This window comes from Nasonia vitripennis, chromosome 3 (assembly GCF_009193385.2).
Source record: "Nasonia vitripennis strain AsymCx chromosome 3, Nvit_psr_1.1, whole genome shotgun sequence".
Classification (NCBI taxonomy): Eukaryota; Metazoa; Arthropoda; class Insecta; order Hymenoptera; family Pteromalidae; genus Nasonia; species Nasonia vitripennis.
This window is the reverse complement of record NC_045759.1, coordinates 7,291,365-7,315,880: the sequence shown is the minus strand read 5'-3', so window position 1 is coordinate 7,315,880 and position 24,516 is coordinate 7,291,365. Positions and strand designations below refer to the sequence as shown.

Here is a 24,516-nt window from a genome sequence, read left to right as displayed (position 1 = left end):
AGCTGGACTCTCTCTCTCTCCGACTAAAAAATATTTCGCGACCCAAAAGGAGAGAGAGAGAAAGAGCGAAGAAGAAAGAGAACGTTTATAATGGAAAAAGCAGCTCTAGTGTCTGTGCCCCGGCTAAAACTCGATAAATCTGTCAGGAGGAGTAGCTGCTACTGCTGCAGATGTCGCCGGGCGACGAGAGATGTACATAGAGAGAGTGAGTGAGAGAGAGAGAGATAGATAGAGAGAGAGAGAGAGAGAGAGAGAGAGAGAGAGAGGGATGTGCGCAGTCGATCGATTTTACGTCAGGAGGCGAAGTTTGCGATTGACGAAAATAGCGCGACTCATTTGCCCCTATGCTGCATCCTCGTGCGGCCTTTACGTATTCAATATTGTTCCAGCGAAACTTGGCTATGTGCGGATACAGCTATACACATGGGTGTCCATATAAAGGATGAATGATGAGTACGAGCGCAGCAGCTAGCCTCATCCCTTAAACTCGATTAGCCTCTAATCGAGGAAATTTAATTAAGCCATTCTATTAAGCCGCATCGACCCGAGAGCCTCGTGTCTATGCAGAGATGGATATAGTTTTATTTTTTCCAGTTTTCAGCTGTGGAGTCGAGGTCAAAAATCCCAAGTGAAAATTCAAGTATACATATTCGAAATTAACAGGCGCGCGCGAAAAGGGCAAATTAAATCATTCCTCGAGATAGCTGCGCGCGCGCGCGAGAGAGAGAAATGACTCTTAGCACTACCGGAGACGTATAATTCGTAATTTAATATTCTTCATTTCGCTGTTTAATGTACGAAAGGCCGCCGCTACTGCTGCTGCGAGTCTCGACGAATAAAATTTCCTTTTGCGCCTTCGCTGAAAGCGGTAATTTCCAGCAATTCATATTTTACCCGGAATATGAAAGCTCTTGCTCTCTCTCTCTCTCTCTCTCTCTCTCTCTCTCTCTCTCTCTCTCTCTCCCTCGGAATTCCGATGATCGTTTCCTACTTACAAGTAGCTATGTATAGCGAGATACAGTAGAGAGCGGACGAATTAATTAAGCTCGATTTTAGCGCGACGAAATTTTTTCCTAACCGGTATACAGGTATACATGACACACTCGCCGAGAGAGATATTCGTTTATAGTTGCAGTGCTCGTTTATTATTAGCGTCGGCAGAAGCTGCGCTGCCGCCGCTATGCTGTTCCGTCGATATTCAGTTAAGCGTTCGTTGCTCCGGCGTTGCTTCAAATATAAATGAGCTCCCCGGCGTTCAATATAAATGTAAATGGCTCTCTCTCTCTCTCTCTCTCTCTCTCTCTCTCTCTCTCTCTCTCTCTCGGTGTTGTGACAAAATTTTCTTGTAATAATTTATGCAATAAATAATTAAACTGCGCCGAGAGCGCGCGTATTTACGACCCCGTGTCTCAGCGTACGGGTCGAATTTCGCGTTTGATAATTGCTTTTCCTACACTTGCGTATCTATACTATAAAACTCTATCCGGAAAATCTTAGTAAATCCACTCGATAATTCAGACGCTTATAGATATACGAGGCTGCGGCAGCACTCGAACTCGCAACTTTAGAGGGCCCTCGGCAAAAATTGCCCATAATGCAAGATTCTCTCCGCCATAATCCATGTACGCGTACACGTACATGTGCTCTCTACGCTCTATACTCTTTCAGTTGAGGCTGATAAATTATTGAGGAGCCGTAGCTCCCACAGTCGCGTCGCGTCGCCGCGTTTATTTACCCAAGTTCTCTCGGAGCAGGTGTATGCTCGAGGGTTATACGGGGGAGAGAGACGGAATACGAACTTCCGGGGAAAATAGTGTTCTCCGAACTTTGCCGGATCCGAGTTGACTGATGGACTTCCCCGGATCGAGACGTTCCCCGTAAACAATCGCGACTAGCATCTCGGATAGAGATTAATATCGTCCGCATTTTTTACTCAGAAGTATACAGCCGATCGCTTATCCTTTTTTTTTCAAGATAAGAAACCGCACTTTGATCACGCGAGGCATAAACAAGCTCGTCCCATCAAACTCCGGTCTTACTTTCAGCTCTCGAGTAGAGAGAGTATAATATAGATGTATCCATCCCGTCGCGAGACGCGACACACGAGTCTACATTACGGCGCGTCTCTCCGCACTTTTGCAGCTAGCTCGGCGCGTAAAACACAAGCGCGAGCGAACGCAACCATTCATTAGGCGCGTATAGTATACGACGACGTGTCCCATCTGCGGCGCGATTCAGTGTTGTATGCATGAACGTGGATGGATCGTCTACTCGAGGTTCACTCTTCAGGTAAACAAATAGAAAGGAGACGTTAAAAAATTCAAAATTCGAATCATCGAAAGTTAGCAAAGTAACAGGGAAAACAGTGCTTTCAGCTCCGACATCCCCTTGAAGGGCCGCGTCTTATCGATCCTACTCTCGAGTCCTCCGATAAGACGTATTATCCTCCGGGCTGCGGAGAGTCGAGTGGGATATGCTTCCTCGCTAGAGGTACACCGAAAAAGGATCAAACGCGCTGAATCGATCGCTCCGCGTATACAGCTTGGATTATCTATATTAGTACAGGATGGTGCAACGTCCTTACGGCTAATCGGATTCGACGCTATATCATTGTTGCCCGCGGCGCTCATGTGGCGTATAACCGCATTGATTCAAAAATAATATACACACACATACATCCACGTGCATAATCCGAAGCTCGCGGTTCTCCCAACCCACCGCGATCCTTTTTCCAAAAGAAGAAGAAGAATAAGGATAAGAGAGAATATCGGTCGCCGCGGCATTATTTCCGGCGAAAAATCTCTCTTCTCGCCTCTCGATGGAATAAAATCGCGTCGTTAAAAGGAACAACGCCGCGGCGACTTCCACCGCATATATAAATAATCCGAGCCAGCCGTCGGGACGATGGATATTGTATGTGTGTGTGTGTGTGTGTGTATAAGTATATATAAATGCGAAGGAACTGCAAAGAGAGAAAGAGTATACGCAAAGTGCAGCAGCAGCAGCGGAGGCATTGCACTCGCAGACAAAGAGGAAGCGGTTAACGATCGGCCACGAATCAGGAGGAATAATTAAAGACGCCCCGCGGGGAGCGAAGCTTCAGAGCCTACAAAGAGGACTAGCAGACGGACCAGAAGAATGGAGAGTAAAAAATGTAAGTTAATGTGTCAGTGTGAGCCGGGCGAATCGCAATGGCGCAAAGCTCGAGCGCGTGGAGAGGAAAAAAATACTTCCTGGCTGAAAAATGCCCGGCTGCAGTGCGAGAGGTTATTGCGTTAAAAATGACCGAACTACGCCGCGGTTGCGTTGCCAGCGGAGATTGTTTATTCAGACTGAGCTTAGAGGGATGCAGCTTTTTTAAGGGTATATAATTAAGCTATTTTTAATGTTGACTTTTTTCGAATATGCCTCCATCGATCCCGATACGAAAATGCAGACTCGAAACCGATCGTGAGCGCTGAATAAATAAATCGGGGCACAAGCGGCGACGTTTTCACTCGGCGTCGTCGTCGAATTGCCGCGGAAATCTCGCGTAAAAATTGCGACGCGTACGTCGCGCTGCATCGATCTCGTCGGTGTTATACGGTGTATGAAGCGTCTACGATGTATTATTTATACGCGAGCGAAAGCTCGATCCTTTTTTACTTTTCCATTTCGACTCTTGTCCGGGGCTACGCCGAGAGCTTGCGCCGCCGCTTGTGTATACGTATGATACGGCGGATGGATATTGCGAAAGGGCATTTCTAGGAGAGACGGGCAGAGTAAAACGCAAGAATTCTTTAATAACGCCGCGTGTATTATGCAGGAGTCGTGAGTTTTTTAAGCTCCAGGAGAGATGCCTGCACTACTCCGCGCTCGAGGAGATGTTTTTACCGTTATCTCGTGATACGGTTGAGTGTCTTCCACGAGTATATCTTTCCCGAGAATACAAACGGCGCTCTTTCTTCCGCGCGTCATCTCTCTCGATTTTGCATTAAAAAAAAACTCGCGCTCGGAGGAGAAACTCTTTCAATCGTCCTCGGGAGATTTGGTAAATCCTGCGCTCGAAAAACTCTTGCGCACATAACTCACCCGAATTTTTTCTCTCCCCCGACCGGCATTAAGACGCCGACGCAGTCTCGCCTCGATAATCTCGCCGACTCTCGAGCGCACGTACACTCGCAGTAGCTTTTTCCTGAAGCTTCCGCTCGAAAGCTCTCGTTCTCTCAGCGAAATGACGCGAATCCATCCACGACGTGCGGCCTTTGCGCTCGCTGAGAGGGGAAAAAAGTGCGCGCTAATTTCCGCCGCGTGCGAGTTTTGTGATCACGAGGGTGGAATGCGCCTCCTGAGGAAGCCAGTCGAGCGTTTTTTTTCCTCGAAAGCTCGTGCACTGTTGCGGTGTTGAGAGCAGGTGTCGAGAAATCGACGGAATTGCGAAATTTGAATAGAAATGAATTGTCAGCGGTTAAGGCCCGTAAAATCGAACTCGTCTACAGATTTAATCCTGCATAATCTGCGATCAAAAAGAGCCGTTGCACAGAGTATCACAGTGCAAACCCGCTCTCAGCGATTTCATTCTCACCCGGCGATATTAAAGCTCGCCCAACTTTTTCCGCGTCTACCCTTCCGCGAAGGAAAGGCGAATCATCGCCGATGAAATTAATACCTCCCTCTTCCCATGTCTATACACACACAGCTATGCACCCCGTATTAGAAGCAGAGAGAGAGAAGCTGCGCCAAAGGATAATGAATTAATGCGCCCCAAGAATTCGATAAGAATCCCTTCCCCCCCCCCCCTTGCTACCCTAAACTCAGCAGTAGCGCGGAATGAGTTAACGTTCCTCGCTTTACTCTCTGCGCGCGCAGAGCAGTCGCAAGTTTCGTCAAATAACGCGCGCCGGCAGCCGCGCATAGCCGGACTTCAAAGGCCGCAACGGAATTCGCCGGCTAACTTGTGTTCGACTATAGTACACGAGAGAGAGAGAGAGAGAGAGAGAGAGAGAGAGAGAGAGAGAGAGAGAGAGAGAGAGAGAGAGAGAGAGAGAGCCTCGCCCTCACGGCAAACACTTCGGCTGGCATCGCTGAAATTGTTCGATCGTCCGACAACGACGAGCTTCAAAGTTCTCGCTTATAACCGTAATTAAGTCGGAATGCGCTCTATCTATCTCTCTCACGCGCGGCGTGTGTAGCGCTCGTCACCGATGCAGCGAAACTTTTTGCCGAAGGGCGATACACGATGTAGATTTTTTTAAAAGTATGTAAGCTTCGTAAGCGGATAGCGAATTCTCCGGATAGTTGACGAGGTTACCGGCTAATTGAATAAAATTTCATTGCTGCCGAGAACACTATACCGGTTCATCATTATGCTCGGAGCTTCGTTACAAGCCGTTGTTGAAAGAAAGTATCCCCGCAGCAAAACGTCGTAAAAATTCCAGACCACAAAGTACAGTATTAAAAAAAAAGAGAGAAAAACACTCACCTTATGGCCATGCTCTTCGCCTTGAGATGATGCCAGCGCTGGTTCATCTCGTCGAGCCTGCGCTGCAGCATGACCGCGTCATCCTGGCTGGCGAGCGAGCTGAGGAGCTTGCGACCGGTGCCGTTGAGCGAGGCATACACGTCGTGGTGCGTCTCAATTTCCGACTGGAGATCCTGCAACGGACAATTTTCACCGCTCCTTTAGAATATGCTCTACGATAAACCGTGTATACATATAAGCGCGAGGATCGATTATAGTCAGGGGGAGCAGAGTCTGGACGAAGCAGACGGATATTGGAGAGTACAGGGCTCGGCTGAGCGGAGCCCTTTGAATTCGTAATGGGCCGGCCTGCGGAATCGAGACGCTGCTGCTTTTCATATAAGAATGCCCCGAGAGTCGAGGGTAGATATTATAGAGAGGTATACGCTCTGTTATTGAAAGTATGAATTTTGATGTTGGCTTTCCCCGGCTGACCGTATTCGGGCTGTTCTACTTGCTACTCGATAAGATTTTGAGAAGATAGTAAATAACGACCTGCTGACCTCAAAAAACAAAAAAAAGAGCACTTCCTCGCGTCCAATTTCCAATTTGCTCTCGAGCAATAGGCTCTGCCCTCGCGGTATAGCGAAAAATATATATCGAAGGAAAAAGGAGAAAAGCCGGGGAAAAAGGCATCGCGATGGAAAGAGTCCAAGATCCCGCGCGTGTGTCTATACGCTCCTGCAGGTCTCTTCGTTATTCTCGCGTCACTTGTTTTCCCCTGCAGCTGCAGGAGCTTCGACTGCCTCTCGATTATTGCTTTCTGAGCGTCGACTCGTCGTTTCCGCAGCCGCTGCGCCCGTACGACTCGACGCGCCTGTTCTCTCGCTCCTTCGCGGATGGATGAGCTTGACGCGCGCGAGGATGCACTCGAGCTTTTCCGGCTCCGCAGCGAGAGGTTATATCGAAATCCGCCGGCGTGTGAGCTCTCCGTTGAGAGACTGCGAGGTGTGGCGAGTTGGATTTGCTTTTTTTTTTTTTTGTTTCGGATGGAAAATTCGCGACGGGATTAAAGAGAAAGAATATCAGCAACCTCCTCGAAGTAGCGAAGCTCGGCGATGAGTGTGTAGGAAAGGTACACGAATCTGGCGTCCTCCCACCTTCGTGGCAGCTCGAAGCAGGATCTCCTTCTCCAGCAGCGCCTCCCGGGCCAGGTATAACCCGAGGCGCTGCTGTATTTTCGTTCCCCATAGTCCACCGTGATCAGGTAGCCCAATAGCATTCTATCCTCATGGTATTGTTCCCGCGCACTTTACGATATTCCTCGCTAGCTGTTGTCGGTTAATTGCGTAACGATCTCGCGGTGCATACAGTGCAAGCTGGACGAGCCAATAACCTGCAGCCGTTTCGAAAAAGTACTTCGTCAAACAGAACTTTCGAAATCCCCCCTCGACAAAAGAGAAACACGCCGTTCGATACTACTATATGCGCAACGAACTCTATGGCCCAGGCTCGAAACTTGCGCGCTAAGTCTCTTTAATCAGTAGCGAGTATACGCTCTCTCTCTCTCTCTCTCTCTCTCTCTCTCTCTCTCTCTCGACGAGTGGGAATGAGAGGGAACGGCTATATGTATATATACGAATGCAAATGTGTACATTGGCGCGCGAGTCTTCTTCCGTTCCCTCTCTAGCTGTTCCCCCGCCTCTGTTTTTTTGCTATCCCCGGCGAAACTCACTGTCGAATGCGCCTCGTTCATTGTATCGCCGGGGAAATTAAAACTGCGCATTCGCGTTGTTTCTTGCGGTGGAGAACAGAGAGGACGGATGGAAAATCGCCGGAGTAATTTATCGCCCAGCGAGCGGACGATAAAATTTTCGGGCTCTAGCTCGCATTGTGTGCTTCGGGAGCTTTTTGCGAATATCGCGCGATGCGCTTCTTTGTTTCGACGATTGTCGTGTACGTGCTGCATCGCCTCTGTGTAATACACAGGGCTAATACTCTGTCCACTACTGCTGTTGTCGGGTAGAAACTGCGGCGAATATAAAGCACGACTCGAATAAATTCCAGTTCATTACTTCCGCGAAATAAACGAAATCTTCTTACTATCCGCACATCGATGCGCAGCCAAAGCTCGAGCTAACAAGAAGCCGCATTCGACCTAATTCCCTCATTAGGGATAATTAAAGCGAGCAACAACTGCGAGTGCCGGGGAGAGATAGAAAAAGCGCTGTACTTTTCGATTAACCTCTAGGCACGCTACGTACAGCGCTTGCAGTGGGAAAACGCTCTGCCCTTTCGCCGTGTACCGCACGACATCGGATAAAAGGGCCGCTGCCGCTACTGCTGCAGCGCACTAAGCGGCTTGCGGCCGATTAGAGTCGCGACGCGAAAGTTTCGAGGATGATAGAAAGAGAGGGAGTATACACGGTGTATAGCACGAGAAGCAAGGAAATGGAAGAATGGTAGAGAGAGAGGGAGAGAGGAGGTTCGGAGAACAATGACGAAGTTGGAACGGATACGCGGACGGGAGATGGAGAATTGCGTTTTTTTCCTACTCTTCCTGTAGTGCACGGCGAGGGTTTTTGTTGCGCTTTTTTGGGAGAATTTTGGGTCGTGTGGCTTTTTTGACTCGAGAGATAAGAATATTCTAAATAACTATACAGTTGCAAGTTTCAATGAATAAAATAAGTCACCGAAAAGCTCAGGAGAATATAAGCGAAATAGTATCCACACAGTGGTATAGAGAGCCGAGTCAGAAGTCGGAAGCTCCAGTTAATCGCGAACTATCCTGAATACTCTCGTCGCGCAATACGCGGGGACGAGAGATGGAGCGAGCTTCCGCAGTGTCGGACCGCAGACCGGCAGTTGTCGTCGTCGTCGTCGTCGTTCGACTTTCTGCTGGATGAAAGTCGACCACCGCCAGCTATACGACTGTACGTGTGGGAACTCGGCTTAATTTCCGATATTTCCACGGACGCTCTGCTTCAGGGCATTAACGCGCGATAGAGTATTTCCTCTTTAATCCCCACAGGCCTGCTTTGAGAGTCATGGATTTTTTTTCAATTAAACGATTATTATTACGAGCCAACCAGCAAGTTGATCAGCCTGGCAAACAAAGACCGGATGTGCACTCTCCGATACTCGTGTTAATTTAATCGGTCGACGTCGAATTCGGCCAAACGTTCCGGTATCATAATCTTTACACACACCCGCGATATCCACGTGCATACATGCAAGCTCGAGTCGATTTAGATAGCGGAGAATTTGATCGAGCCGGTCTACCCCCGGCGTTACAGCGCAGCTTCTAATCCAGTTTAAACGGGCTTCTCTCGCTCTGCCGAATTATTAAATAAATTGCAGAAACGCGCAGCACGGCGCAACGGCCGAATTACGCAGCCAATTAAGCGGATGAATTAATTAGCGCGCGCTCGTACACACGAGGAGAGGAGGATGGGGGTGATGCTGCTGCTGCCTGCGCAACTATGCGGGATAATCTTTATTAAAAATTTTAATGAAGGCTTGAGAGAAAGAGAGAGCAGTACGGAAGATTTTAACGTGCCGGCGTAATTTTTGATGCGTATATGTTACTGCGAATATTATTGAGGACGTTTAATGGGAGAATCGTTTGGTCGTTCGCGCGTATGCTCAGCTCTTGCGGGTTAATTTAGCCGTTGACAGATTCAGTTAATTAACGCCGTACACGACGAACAACAGGGTATAGCTCGCACTTTCCAAGCGCGAGAGTACAAGAGCGCGTAAGTTTGAATTTTTCCCGCGGAAAAATCTCAAGAATGTATAAGGAGAAAAAAGTGTGCGCTGTAAATCCCAGCGGAGCGTATAATTCAAGGGGCAAATCAGCCGGAGGTACAGGCTCGCGACGTTTATGTCGGAAGAGCGAGAGGGAGAGAGTCTCACGCGTACAGCCGCGAAAATCCGTGGATTTCAGCGCGCAAAGAGGATTTTCCGGTTCATAAAACGCTGTATCTGTGTGTTGCCGACACTCTCCGCTAGCTGGCTGGCTGCTGCTGCGATGATAATTTTTCTCGGCGAGCTTTTATGCAGAGTGTACACTTTACATCCTGCAATTGAGTATTAAGCGTCTTTACGGCTCCCCCGCGACGTAGTGGAAAATTGAAAGAGAGCTGACCCCGAAGGATGAGTGTGTGTGTGTGCTGGAGTAGTGGATTTATTTTCTGGACGGAAGTGGCTGATCTGAATTTATACTGCCGCTTGTTATAGGACTGAGGGAGCTTGCGGGCTGTAAAGGGAATTCGCTTTTTTACGAGAGAGAGAGAGAGAGAGAGAGAGAGAGAGAGAGAGAGAGAGAGAGAGAGTGTGGAGGAATGATTGTTATTAATGAGGATAGTCGAAAATTAATATGAAAATTTAGCCACAATAAGAACGCACTACGATAAGTCAGAATGAAAAACCCACAAGTTTCGAAATTCCGAACTGAATCAAAATCTCGAACCCACATACCTCTCGGCCCTTGACCGATTAAAAGCCCGTACGAATTCGTCCGATAGCCCCGAGCGGGTATCCGTAAAATTCGGCTAGGTCGATGCACGGGCGAGCGATAAAAAAATATCCGCGGTCCAGATTTGTATTCCAGCTTTATTCCCTATTTCTAATCAAGATCCCACCAGAAAAAAATCTCTCTCTAGCCCTCTCCGCGTATTTCAAGATGAAATTCGTGCCGCGATCGATATCCCTCGCTGCAGCACAGCGTCGGATTCGTTAATGGAAGTACGCGCGCGTGTCCACGCTTTATTGTTTATGGTCTCCGCCGAAGGCCTACTACGACTTTGTGACATCCGCCGCATGACGGAGATCATCCGGAGTCGTAAAGTCGCGGACGCTGCGCAAGCTCTCGACATTCCGGCCGCGTGTACGGATACGCGAGAATATTCCTACACGCGTGCATAGGTGTATGTATACGCGGGCGTATGTGTGGGATATATGGTTTTATTCGGAGGAAGGCTAACGCTTTATTTAATATCGCTTTTATGGGGGTTGTGGAGCTATGGTGGAATGTGGAGTACGTCGTGTTTTCGGATGCTGTGTTTATTTGGCTGTGGGACAGAGATGTTCGAGGAATTCGACGGAGTTGAGAGAAGATAATTTTGGATCGAGTGCTCGATGCCTAGGATATGCTTCAATTTAAGCTTGGATATAGGCTAACGCGGTTTACGACCGCCGGATAGTTTTACGAGCCGTTGAGTTAATAGGAGGATTTAGTTATGGCTCGGCTGAAATCGAGTTTTGTACAGTTGGTGCCGTTGGATCCAGGCATAAATTATAACTCTGTACGCGTACGAGGAGGAAAAATTACGGACGTATACTTGAGAGATTGACGTATGCACGATCGACTTTGCCGTGTGCACGACGTATTTTCCCTAATTAATTGCACAAAAAGTTCGGGCTTTCGAGTTGATTCGATGAACGTCCTTGAAATTTGCATACGACTGCGGTAACGGCCTGTAATTTAATTAACGTATATCTTTGATGAATTTTTGCTCACGAGGAAACGCGTCCTAGAATTTGATTCAATATTTTATCAGGGAATAATTCGTCAAATTTTAAACGCAAAAAAACTTACAAAGTAGACTACTCTCGCATCGTAGGAACATTTTCGATATCAATTTTTATCGAAGCTCTTTGACGTTAAACAGCAACTTCCGTAAGCAGAAAACTAAGGCTCTCTTTCTATGTCTTCAACGCACTCGCCGAATCGTCGATCGTCGTCCGGCCGAAAATACCTTTTTAAAAAGTCAAAGCTCGTCGAGCCGCGCGCGAAATCGAGGCAACCCGAACGAATGTACCATACCGCGCGCCGCCAAAGTCAAAGCCAAACGAGAGGCCACGACGCGTTTAATCGCCTCCTGCGGTTTCGCTCTATTGCATGCAGCCCCCGGCACAGTAGTAGTCCTTTGACACCTGTTTTTGCGCCGCGGGCCGTGAAAAATCGACGCAACGCTGTGCGGGAAATTACGCGAAACACAGCACAGCTTTTGCGTCGAAGGAGATTTATTTTAAAAATATTTCACTGTACATCGATCCGACGCGGAAAAAAAGCCAACGTCGAAGAGACGTATCGCATCGAAATTCCAAGCGGCGAATCCAATACGAGCATATCAGCTCTCTCGCGATAAGCATCGCACAAAAGGAAACTCCGACTCTGCGGCAGTTGCATTTCCATCGGTCGCGCATATCGAGTGCGAGTGTGCGATTTCGAATTCGGAAATTTCGCCTTCGCGAGATCGACGAAGAATCAATTCTCATGCAAATTAAACGGAGGACAGAGGGAGAGAGTTTACGGGCGAGGGAAATTTTGACACTTTGAGCTACGTCGTGTATCTCGCGAACGTTCCGCGATAAGATCTCTCTGCGGATTTTATCGCTACGCGAGCGTTTGATTCTTTTTGCGAAAAATTGCGATTTCACGGTTCACTTTTCGTAACGATTCATATACGATTAATTGCTACACGACGCATATGGAGCAAGATTATCGAAATCGGACACGCCCCCAAGTTCATCTCTCGTCCTTTGATGGCACCCACACGCGTATATTAACAGGACAGGCGGCCGGTATAACAGTGTAACAAGCTGACATCGGACAAGCACATAATACGCAAGTGCCCACTCAGCTGTCGCCTATATCCACGCAGGCAGTATACACCCGACGGCGATTCAGCCCTAATAGCTGATATCCAATAAAATCCCAATCATACAGCTCCCGTAGTTTATTTCATCGTCGAAGAGCAACACAGTGGAATTACGGAAACTCGAAACAGTCTTTGCCTTCGCGGAAACGCCTACTGCCAGCTCTTCCTCTTCTTCCTCTGCGGTACAGCGTACAGCCCATGAATATTTATCGCGCGCCAGAGCTGCGTATCTGCGGATTTCGTTCGCGCGCGCGCGCGCTCGCGTTTGCTCCCGTGTGTATTTAATACGTGCGACTACGCCGTGTTTTGCAACAGCTTGGGAAAATTGAAAATTTAGTTTGCGGTGCTATGCTGCAGCGCTGATGTTAACGAATCGCGCGAGAGGTTATTCCCTTTTCGTTTTTGTTTCGCTAGATAAAAAGCAGAAGGATTTTATTAGACGCGACGGTGCAATTTGTCGACTTGTCCGTGATCGATTTCGAAAGCCAGTGCACAAAGGGCTGATTTCGATAGCCTTTCGCGCGGGGAGACAATAGCCAACCGATTGGAATAAAAGCCGTCGTTGGTGCAGTACATACGTCGGATCTTTTTCGCTGCGAAACGCACGTACATATAAAGGCGTCTTTGTTCTTTGCGCGAGGTACACATCGAACGAGAGGAACGTGACCTATTGTCGCGGAGTAATTTTCTTTTACACACACACACACACACACACGGCGCAATGGTGTATCCATCTCGCGAATTGAAAACGAAGCAAAAAACATACAGCGCAACGGGAGACACGACGAGAGCGAAAGAGTGGCATGAAAAATTCAGGATTAGCCGGTGAAATTTCGCGCGGGCGCGCATGCATATGCAAGCGCGCGGTGGTAGCATCAGAGGAGGAGGAGGAGGTGAAAATTGATAGGGGCCAGGACGCGCTACCGGCGTGTTCGCGCGCTCATTAGCGCACTAATTAAAGTCCACGGCGACGGACCGAGTGCACTTTTGCGTAATCGGAGACGCGCCGCTGACCTTGCCTTCGTGTCTGCGTATATATGTATTAATTTTCAGAGCGACGCGACGAGAGAATTTTCGAAATGACTTTTCGATATGCACCTATTTCCTTTTTACGTGTATGACTGTATATGCGAGTCGATGAGTGCACACCTCGATAATGCAATCGGGGGTCGCAAAATGGAAAAAGCGAGAGAGGACTGTTGAAAAAAGGAGTAGCCTATGTATATTCATGCCTGTTTAATATTTTACGCAGCTCTCGACGTCGCGCGTTTGTTTTGACTGCGCGTCAGTCGCGCGAGTTCGTTGTTCTCGCAAGTTTCTCGCTCTCGAATAGAAAACAGCGTACAGAGAGAGAGAGAGAGAGAGAGAGAGAGAGAGAGAGAGAGAGAGAGAGAGAGAGAGAGAGAGAGAGAGAGAGAGAGAGAGAGAGAGAAAGTAACTCCCACCGGCTATCCATCAAGCCGCGAGCACATCTATCGCATCGGTCCACTCTCGGATGTGAAATCGAGAGGCGTCCAGACTCTTAATTAATTACCGAGAGCACCGCACGCAGCCCTTTCTTTGTTCTTCCGCGAGTCGCTGTACTTCCGCTTGATATTGCTTTTCCACCTCGGAATTGATGGCGCGCGTGTGTGGCTCTCAGTCTGCAGATCATTTGTACGGAGTAACGTTCAGAGTATTATTATAGAATAAATTCAGACGATATAGATCACCTTTCGGTAACGAATACTCTCCCACGTAGTTTCAAAAAAAGCGCGGGAGACTCGAACACAACAAAAGCCGAGGCTACCGGAAAGGGAAGGAGAGCGAGTGTATACACTCTGCACAGACTAGCTCTAATTTGCATGACTCTCGGGAGATTTATCGCGCGTAAATAGAGAAACTTTCGCGATGCAGTACATTCAAAATTCGCCGAAATAAAATCGCGCGCTAGCTGTGCGCTATCTATGCAAACGCTCTCGTTGAATTAATTTCCCGAGCTCTGTTCAGCTAATTACCGGCGTAATTATGTGCGTGAGTGTTCTTTTATTTCGGGGAACGAAATTGAGATCGAGATCGAGAGAGAGAGAGAGAGAGAGAGAGAGAGAGAGAGAGAGAGAGAGAGAGAGAGAGAGAGAGAGAGAGAGAGAGAGAGAGACGGAGGTAATTTTCGGGCCGTTGAAGGAGCGCGTACGTGCAGGTAAATCAATGCCTTTTTATCATAGGGAGGATAATTACTGCGGCGGTTTCCGTTTTAATGAATAAACGAACGACTGCTTGATATGCATTTCTTATGTTGCGTATAACGATAATTATTCGCTTTATGCACTATACCGAGGGGAAAAACTTAGCGAATAATAATTATTCAATTGAAAATCAATACACGAGCAGCCTGGAAAGTTGGAAAAAACGTTTATAAAACAGCGCGTGCGGCGCGCATCTTCCCCTAAATTATTCATCGTTTTCTCTCGCTGCGCGCACGCGTTCAAAAGTGCATCTACGAACACACGCGCGCGAGTTTCAATTTTTCCAGCCTCGAAGAAACTTGGCGCAATCGAGTTTTGCCCCCTCTCAGATCCAACCAACGTCGTCGTCGCGTACAAAAGACGACCTATTATATATATCAGCCGCGCCATCTCTCTCTCCTTCCGCCTAAAATCGCGTTAGACGATGAGGTACAATTGCATTATGATTTTCTAATTTCTGCCGTCCGGTGTTCTCACTCTCTCCTTGTCGTCGTCGCGTCCGCTCATTTAACGAGGTTACGTCGTTATTGCGCGAGAGCTGCGCCGAGGCTATACGCGGCGATGATGCTTTTACTCTGAACGGCGTAGTTTGGCCCGCGGACATTTCGCGCAGACGTTTCAATTAGCATCGCGGCGGCTGTCTCGGCACTTTTCATGCGGCCGAGGAGTTTTTGGCGGCTGATTTAAAGTTCCTGTGGAATAGAAGGGTCTCACCGCTGGGAATTCGAGGCGATTGCTTTCGGTCGACGGCTATGGTTTCTTTTTGTTTTGCATACGGCGATGTTTGAATTAAGCGTGGAATCGGGAGCCGATGTTGCTGCAGGTACGAGTGGAACTCGTGGTATTGTGCTGGGTTTGTAAAAGTTACGTGGAAAAGAGTGTCATCAATACGCCGACGCCGAACTGACGCGAATTCCCGCGAGTTACGCGATAAGTCTGTACTTTGTGCCATGGGAAAACGTTGTCAAAACAGTCTTGATTTGCATACTGCGGGTGTCGGGTGATGAACCATTTGAAAATGTTGATTTTTACATTTCGGTGATAAGCATTCGTTTTGCATCAAGCAAAATCCGCGCAGTGTTTGCGATAAACAAACGATAGACTTTTTTAGGTGTACACCCGCGGTAGGGCAAACAGTTTGAAATAAATAAACGACTCTCTGCATCAGAAAGCGAATAGCCAAACATTTAAAGAGCCTAAATCATTCGACTCTGAACTCTTGATCGGCGCGAAAAAACAAAATCGTTGCATCCCCTCTTCAAGCCTAGCCCACATTCTGAAAACCAACGCATCGCACAGGCAGATTAGTCGCTGCGGGGCGTATGTATATAGTAGGTACACCTGCCCACCCCTACAAAAGTGGGACGGACCGATAGAGCTGGAGCGGGAGAGCAAGAGAGAGCTATCGCGCCTTTCCATATGGCGCGCTCCGTAATAACCCCCGCGTGCGCGAGCGAGCGAGCGAGTTGCGCACCACAAGATTACGTGCTCCGTTTTACAGATTTCGGACCCAGTCGCCTCCGGCGCTTTATGCGAGATACGTTGGATGAAGAGGAGAGAGAGATAGAGAGAGAGAGAGTGCGTTTTCGTGGAGAGCATTCCATCATCTTTTTTTATTATTTCGAGGTGCACGATGGAGATTTTTATGGGGTGGGGTGAGGGGGAGCTTTTTTTTAGTGGACAGTGAGGGGGTTCGGAATTTTAACCAAAATACATTTTTACAGGTTTATTCGACAGTCAGAACTTACTTATCGATAACGCTTTTACCGAACATTTTCATTTTTATTCCGTACATCGATTTTACATTTCAAAAACTTCGCTGTACCCTTCATCTAATATTCCATAGCGAATTCACAGCGATCGCGCGGAAACTACGCCAGTAAATTAAATACCCATCTCATCTTCGACCAATAACCACGTATCCTCCCCAATGAATCAAAATCTCAATATATCTTCCCCCCACCGCACCAGCAAACCTTATACACTACACACCCCATTGAAAAATTCAAACCCGATCAAACACACCGACCAATCCAAACATCTCTCTCTCTCTCTCTCTCTCTCTCTCTCTCTCTCTCTCTCTCTCTCTCTGCTCTCTATCTCCATCCCATACCGGCATCAAAGCTCCGAGCTCCGATCGGAGCCGCGATCGAAATATAACGCGCTGTATTCGGAATTCCTCGGGCACTTTCTCCTCTCCTCCCCTGCACCGCGGCGCGTTTCTCGATAATAAACTAATATTCCCCCGGTGTTTATCGGGCCGATCGCCGCTGCTGCCACCGCCGCGGAACTCAAAGAGCGTCCGGTAAAGTCAAGAGAGAGAGGGAATTCCGGCGAACAGGAGGGGAGAGGGGGGAGAGGGTGAGGAGAATCGCCGCCGTTGGCCAGTTAGCGGACGGCCGCAGTGTAATCATTTGCGGTGCGGCGCAATCGATGCCGTTGCCGCCGCCAACCCTGTGTGTGTGCATGTGGGGAGAGAGCTTTCGGAGCTTGCGCGTCAGGCCGGCCGTCTCGCGTCGGACCGCTCGAGTGTGCCGACAATTGATCTTTTTTTTTTTTTTTTGAAGCTGTTTAGTGAAATATTTTTCAATGGTTTCAGGGCTATTCGTTACTTTTCTATTCTACCGCGAGCCCGAAGTGTTTCGGAATGAGTTACGTCCGCGCAGTAGTATCGTAAAACTATCGCATTATAAAGCCCGATGTCTCTTCTAACTCTCTGGGAAAAAAATCCTCGGCACCACGAACGAGGCTGACCATTTTTCATTTAGTTGACGTGTCGGCTCTTTTTTTTCATTTTTTCACGAGCCTAGTTCGCTTTACGATTCTCATTCAACGCCGACGCGGTTATATTGTTCCCTTTTATTGCGAAACTCATTATAACACGCACCAAAAGCCGCATCTAAGTCTCTCTCTCTCTCTCTCTCTCTCTCTCTCTCTCTCTCTCTCTCTCTCTCTCTCTCTCGGCTATATGCGTCAGGTTTTATCCGCGGCGGTGTGGGTGTATAGTTTGATTAATTTGCGTTGCACCGCGGCCGGGGATATTGCGCGAAATTTTCCGAGAAGTGGATGCGCAAAAATAATAAGATGATGGGCCGCTGCTCGTTAAAGTAATGACGAGGTTGAAAGAGAGAATGAAAAAAGAGATGCCGCGCAGGGTATAACGAAGGCGCATTGTCTTCTGAGGTTACACACGCGGGTGTCTTGTCTTGGAGGTTTCTTTTTTTTCGTTGGGGGAGTAAGGTTTGTTTTTCAAAGGATTTGGGTTCATCGCTTTTTATACTTATATACAGTAAGAGAAGGGACGACGCATACACACCAGCTCGATTTATGAAATTCCGCACTTTTCCCCCCACTGACCAACGATCCCTTCCCCCCCATTGTGTGTTCTCTTTCTCTCTCATTTTTTCTTTTTTTTCAAGGCAAAAGTGGTATATATAGTTCCTTTCCAAGCTCACGCGATTTTTGCTCATTCACGCGGCTTATTATTCGCTTATCGCGTGTGTCACTCTTTTCTCTCGGAGATTTGGGTCAGCCGAGGATTTCCTTAGAATAATATTTCCGCAGCCTCGAATTTCCAGCTTATACGAACTCTCTCACGCTGGCGATTCAATAATCCTAGTTTACAACGCGTGAATATTTCGGCCCCGACTGAGTACAATCCGAAATCGCCACAAGCGTTAATCCCATCTGCTGCGCTCTCTGTGTGCCGAGACCACAAATCTCTCTCTCTCTCTCTCTCTCTCTCTCTCTCTCTCTCTCCGGCCAACGCATGAAAGCGAGAATTACCCGCAATTTAAAAACAATTCCCCGAAAAAGTACATAAAATCACGCGCGAGAGCGCACGCGGAGGGATTGATAAAATATATATACGGAAAAGCAGCCGCACGACGATAAAAGCGTTTACGGCCCCGGCTGTGTCCTCTATTTACGACTGTTTGTCGGTCTCACGGATGATTTTAATCAGGCGAAGCCGCGCGCGTCAAAGCGGAAGGGGCGGACGACGAGGAGAAAAAAAGGGCAGGTGCCTAATGACGCGCGAATAACGCGCCTATCGTCCGGAAAAATGGGGACTTTATTCGAGAGGCTTTTACACTGATGTGCGGCTTCGCTGGGGGCAAGTGTGTCGCGCGGACGATGATACAATGGGGGCTGTGCGGACCACTCGTAAATAAGAGAATGGATTTTCCGCTATTCCGGGAATTTAGGGTGGCTTCTTATTTTAATTCGAGTTATAGCTCCGAGAGAGGGAGGAGTCCATTGTCACACGCGCAGTATGTGTATAGAGGGTAGGAGCTGGCTTTTTTGTCGAGATAAATAGAAAATAACGTGTGTTGATGGTGTCGATCATTAATATTGTCTCTAGCTCTTTTTGACAGGCACACCACTGGAATAATAAAATGCGATTCCGGGAATTACAATATCCGTGCGCATGAAAAATATAACGCTGCAAAGTCGTATATTTTCCTTTGATTACGAGCCGTGCAAACACACTTTGATATTGCGTTTCTTCGCTGTATACCTACGCGTACATAACCATATCCCCACATACAACATCGCGGCGGCAAAGGATATTACAATTTTTTAGAAAAGACTTTCCTGGTATTTATGCAGTTTTGCGAAAAAAATTCCCCCGATTTTTCACGGCGTGATTAAAACCGAGCGTTTTAATTAACATTACACCCCACCAAGCTCGAAAATTGATATTTACCCATGAAGAAACTCATCAGTTGCCCGGCGCTGTGCTTAGGCGCAAAAACCGACGCAAACAAATCGCGCAGCCCGTAAACATCGACGAAGACAAATCTCTATGCCGAGCAAGAAGCTGCAGTGTAACGTCCCTCATATACATGCATAGCCGTTTTTGCGTGATAAAGTCGCCTTGCTCGCGTCTGATCGGGGGCTCCTGGGTGCTGGAATGACCGAAAGCTCTTTGTTTAATGAACCCGAGGCTTCGGTGATATCTTACCGAAGGCCTACCGTGAAAAACGGAGATTACACGGAGTGTCGTATAAACAAGGATGAAGTCGGTGTTAGTGGAATTCGAGGTTGACTCGATCAGCAAAGAGAGCAATCGTACATAACCTCGAAATTTGCATTCTGCAAAATTTCATCACACTCGCTCTCTCGCGTACGTCAAAGAGAAGAAAGGATTCTCAAGTTACATGCCACCGAAAATTTCCCGCTACAACCCGATAATATAATCCCCCTCGAAAATCCGAGAACCTTTGACAGCAGCGCCCCCTAGCGGTGCAACCCGATCTCCGGTAAGGGGGGCGGGCTCGTCGCGAAAAATCAAGCGCCGACTCGGCGTCTTTTTCCCCTTAATTAGAATCAGTTTGCACGGCTCTCTTTCTCTGCATATCGATCCCGTCGCCGCCTTTGATTCCCACAGCAGCGCACCGCAGACTCTCTCGATTATTCCCCAAAGAGTAGTAGTAGGGGGCGCAGGTCTCCGCGGCGCGCATAAATCGCATTATGCGCGGCGAATTTTTTTCGTACCGGCGACGCTTTCTGAAGAGCTATGTCGTCGACTCGTTATCGAGTGTACTGCTAACAATTGTTTGCCGTTCTCGTATACCTGAGCCTCTGTTATACGTACGTTACACCTGAAACTTTCGACATTTCGGTCAGATAACCTGATAACCGCCAACACTTGGTCGCGCGTCGAGGACTTGGCGATAGTTCGACGAGACGTTTTACGAGCTTACACACGGGAGGCGATTATGCGGCCCGCTGTAATGAGCTTTGATGCGCATAGTTAACTCGCTGTTAGTCGCATAATCGACAAAGTTTCCCGATGCGCTTTTATCGACTTCCTCACGGCGTTACCCCGCCGCGAAATTCAATTATACATCAATCGATTCTTTAGCCCCCTATAGCCTTGAAAAGCGCGCGCGAATCGCAAAAGCGCATAATAATCAAAGGAGCATTGTAAAAAAAGCTCGCCTCTCACCCCCTCGAAAGTTCGGGCTGGAAAATTATTTCGAAGTTGCGCTCACTCTGCGTGTATACGTATATACATCGCTGGGCTTGCGTACATAGTCGACGAGAGAGAGTCAGAAATGCGAGAAGTTTTGTACTTTGAAGGAGTTATTTTGCGCCGGTATAAAGCGCGATGGAAATCCGGTCAACTTTTCGAGTGCGCGCTTGCGCTATTTTCCCCTCTCCCTCTGTGTGTGCAGTGTGTACAGTCGTGCGGATTTTTGGCTTTGTCGGCTGGGAATCGCTTGGATTATGTGTTTTCGGTCGAAAGTTTACGCCGCCGGCAGAAAAGGTCGAGTGGTGTTTATTGTAAATGGGTTAGAGGCGCACCGGCTGACCGATGCCCGAGCTTTACCACTGAAATTTCCGCGAATGCACACGGCCAACTCGTTTTGCAGTGGAAAATTCCGCGAATACAGCGTGGAAATAATTTAAAAAAAATTCACTTTTATCCTCCAGGATTAAACGGACAATGTAGGCGAAATTACGGCGGATACACACGTATACGCGTGGTTTTCGCGAATAACCGAAAAGAAGAGACGGAGGCAGGACGTCGGAGTTGTTATAAGTTGTTCCGAGGGTGAGCGGCAGCGACGGGCGGGCGACTTCCTAGCGAAACTTGCGCCGCGGCGACTTCCGGATTTCTCGCGAAAAGAGAGCAAAACTCGCGTCGCGAAAACTCGCCAGTGCGGCATTTAAGAAAATTGCTCCGGAATTTTCTCGTTTATTTTTTTTTTGTATTCGGTAGCGAGTTGTTTTTGGTCTCTTTTCTTTTAGGAAAAGAGTCAGAGAAGGAAGGAAGGAAAAGGCGTTAAATTACTCGCCGGTTACGGAAGCGGCTTGATTCATGGCGGATTACCGGCTGGAAGTTGGCGGCTCTGAAGTTTGGCTTTGGGTACGCAGTGAATCGAGCGCTTCTCTCACTCCGACGTTTAATGGCTCGTTATGCGGAAAAGAGGATCGATTATTTAACGAAATCACTCGGAGGAGAAATCAGTTATTATAATGTTCTCCCGCTCGATCGGCTCTCGTTTACTTCTCGGCAACCCGCTCTATTTCATATTCGAGTTGCGTGACTTTTTGGCCGCCATTAGTCGTCCGCAGCTTTTTTTCTCTTACTCTCGGTGCTTTTTTTGCGCATATGGAGGAGATTCTTTAAAGAGGCGGCAAAAAACTGCGCGCGAGAGAGAGAGACGAATAAAATATGGAGAAATTTAGAAGCCGCAGCACCGACTCATTTTCTGCTTTCTTTGCGAACAGTCGCCTTTCAATTCGCTTCCGCTCTTTATGCCGAGGTGCGCGCCTCTGCTTTTTTGCCACGGCTTTTTTAGCCCAAAGGTCGCGCGCTAGATATTTACCGAGAAGCGCGCGCGTGTGTATGTATTCCGAGCGAGTTTTCCCTCTTTTCCAACGAGATTTGAAAAAAAAAATTTTACCGGGTTTATATAACGGAGGGCGTTTTGAGCGCGCGGCATCGAGGGATTTCGAAAAGGAGGAAAAAGTCGAGATTAAAAATCGTTGCGCTGAAAAAATCATTCGTAGGCGTCCAGAAAAAAATCCTAACTTTAAATAAATATTCTTCGAGTACAAGAGATCGCAATCTCGGAAACGCTATAGCAACAGAGCTTAGCACCATCCATCTTAATCCTCGCAAGCTCGCCATTTATCCTGCAGTACAGTCGCGCAGAGATCGAATCGATGACGCTGCGCTGCGTCGGTGAGAAATATATTCTAGCAGAGCGATTCATAGAGAGAGAGAGAGAGAGAGAGAGAGAGAGAGAGAGAGAGAGAGAGAGAAAAAATGCGCGCTTGGGTATAATAATATTTCAGTAACGACGCCGAAGAGTGAAACCGTGTCGGCGTTAACACACGAGCGACTTCTCGAGTGCTGCCGCCGCCGCCGACCCCCTTTTATTTTCTGCGCGAGCGCGAATTCATAAAGCTGTGTGTGTGCGCGGCGCACGTAAAAGCGCGGCTTGTCGCCGACTGCTGCACAGCAGCAGCGAACTTTTTAGAGAGAGAGAGAGAGAGAGAGAGAGAGAGAGAGAGAGAGAGAGAGAGAGAGAGAGAGAGAGATTTCTTTGGCGCCTTCGCGGTTCCTGATTCTCGATTTGCTTTTCTTATGGTTGCATCGATTTCTCGGGGATTTTGCGTCTTAGCGAAGCGCGTAAAGCGTATAAATGACTCGAGTTTAGGTAATGAACTCCTCCTTAAAAGTAGCTCGAGCGAGAATTGTCGCGCGTCTCTCCCAATAAGCACAAAAGCCGACAGTGCGGGACCAGAGGTATTCCAGACTCCACACGTGCGCACACTAGCAGCCGACAAAACGCGAAGCTAATTGAATCGAGAGAGAAAGAGACTATCGTTGGACCAGTGCCACAGAGGCTGGAAAAAAAGGAGTGTATAGAAGACACGATGCTGTGCAGCAGACGGTGCGAGTAGTAGTCCCTTGAAAAAGTCAATAGCAGCTGTGCACGCTGCTGTTGAACGGCGTCTATTTTCTCTTTCTCTTCTCGGGAAATTGTCGGAGATGCGCAGCGTGTCTTTGTTGTGCACGTGCCGATGTTTTATTGACTGTCGCGCGGGAACATGATCGGTTGTTTGCCCCGGGCATTACGTCCCACTGGTTAGCTTTTCCATTGGAATTTGACGAAACATAACGCTGGTATAAAAACAGCGGCGAAAATTTAATATCGAGATCGTCGATCATCGCCCTCTCGCTGCACCGTTGAATGAAAATAAAAGCTCGTGCGAAATATACGTCGCGCGCGACTCGATAAATCGTCGTAAACACAGTTATAAACATTTCAATTCACGATATCGCGCACTGCATATAGGCGAGCTTTCCGCACGGGGATGTACATAACCTCCCAGACAAGGGAGAAATAATATACAGTTGCAGTGGCAGAAGGAGAGAAAAACCAAAGTCGAAGTGTAAAGCGTATATGGAAAGGGGCGTCGAATTTCTGCGGAGCGACTTTTTATTATTTACCGCCTCAGCGCCGGGAGGTCGCGTATAGCTGTAATAAAAGAGCAGCGGCTGGTGCTGGGGATATTGAGAGAGATTCAGCGGGAATAAATTACGTTTGCGGCGAGAGCGAGAGAGAGAGCTATACGCTAAGTTAGCGTTTAAATATTGGGCTTGGCTGATTGATTTATCCGTCGCGGTGTGCGTTCTATTAACCTTTGGGTTACAATTGCACGTATCCTCGATTTTACACTACGCGAGCGTGTGTCCATGCGTACATGGCGAAAACTATATATATGTATCACAGTAATTTAATGTGGAGAAGCGGACAAGCTTCCGTTCGATCACGTCCCCGATGGAATACCTTGTATTTTTCCCGATCGAAACGGAAACGCTCTCTTCTGACCCTCTGTGTATGTGGGTCGTCGCTAAGCCAGATGTACTCCGCACTTATATATTGTGTATTATATCGTGTACTTTATTGCGAAAAATGTAACTCCAATTTCTCAGGAAGATCAGCTTTAACGAGATTTTTCCCGTCGGCAACAGTTTCGACGAGAAATGCCAATATTTGAAGAGGATCAGCTTCGGCAAAGCCCAAAAATCGAATTCCCATGCAAAAGAACCGCGACTCCGTAAAAATTAGATCCCATCGCCGCACGAAAAAAAAAGAGAACCGCCGAGTTCAAACAACCGTCGACTAAAAAAAACCACGTGAACGACAGATCCACCTTATCGATAAAAGCACATACCGTAGCGCTGCGCGAAAACTATACACACACACACAAAGAGACTCGACGAAGCACACTACACCACTGCGTATACGTAGGGAGTTATTTGCCCTTTTTCTCTCTCTTTCTATCCGGCGAGTCGAGTCGTGCGCGATTGAAACTCGGCTCATTTGGAGGTTGCAATGGTCGACTCGACTCTTTTTTTTCCCCGCGGATTTCGAGGGATTTTTTCGAGTACCAGCGTCGGAGTAGTACAGTCGATTATTGATTTTTTCTCTCTTTTTCAGAGAGCGAGAGTTGCTCTCGCGCTCGGTAAATATCCGATTTTCTTTGTTTGCCGCGGAGTTTCCTCTGTTTATGTTGGAGATTCGCGAACGCGTGTACACACACGCGCGAGAGCTTTATTTTTCGGCTCGTACATAAATACATAGACCGATGTTTGTAGCCGCACCAGATTGCCGATCCAAGCACGCGAGACAATATTTTCTCGCGCGGATTTTCAGAC

General features: G+C 47.9%; 1 protein-coding gene across 17 annotated transcripts in view; it reads right to left on the bottom strand.

The window, feature by feature from the left end:
• LOC103317445 (dystrophin, isoforms A/C/F/G/H) overlaps window positions 1-24,516 on the bottom strand; it is a 218,745-nt gene that overhangs the window by 39,474 nt on the left and 154,755 nt on the right. For all 17 annotated transcript variants that reach the window (XM_031926602.2, XM_031926610.2, XM_031926616.2 and 14 more), the window contains one exon: window positions 5,462-5,634. In XM_031926602.2, the coding sequence (XP_031782462.1) occupies window positions 5,462-5,634 (173 nt within the window). The remainder of the gene's footprint in view (window positions 1-5,461; window positions 5,635-24,516) is intronic.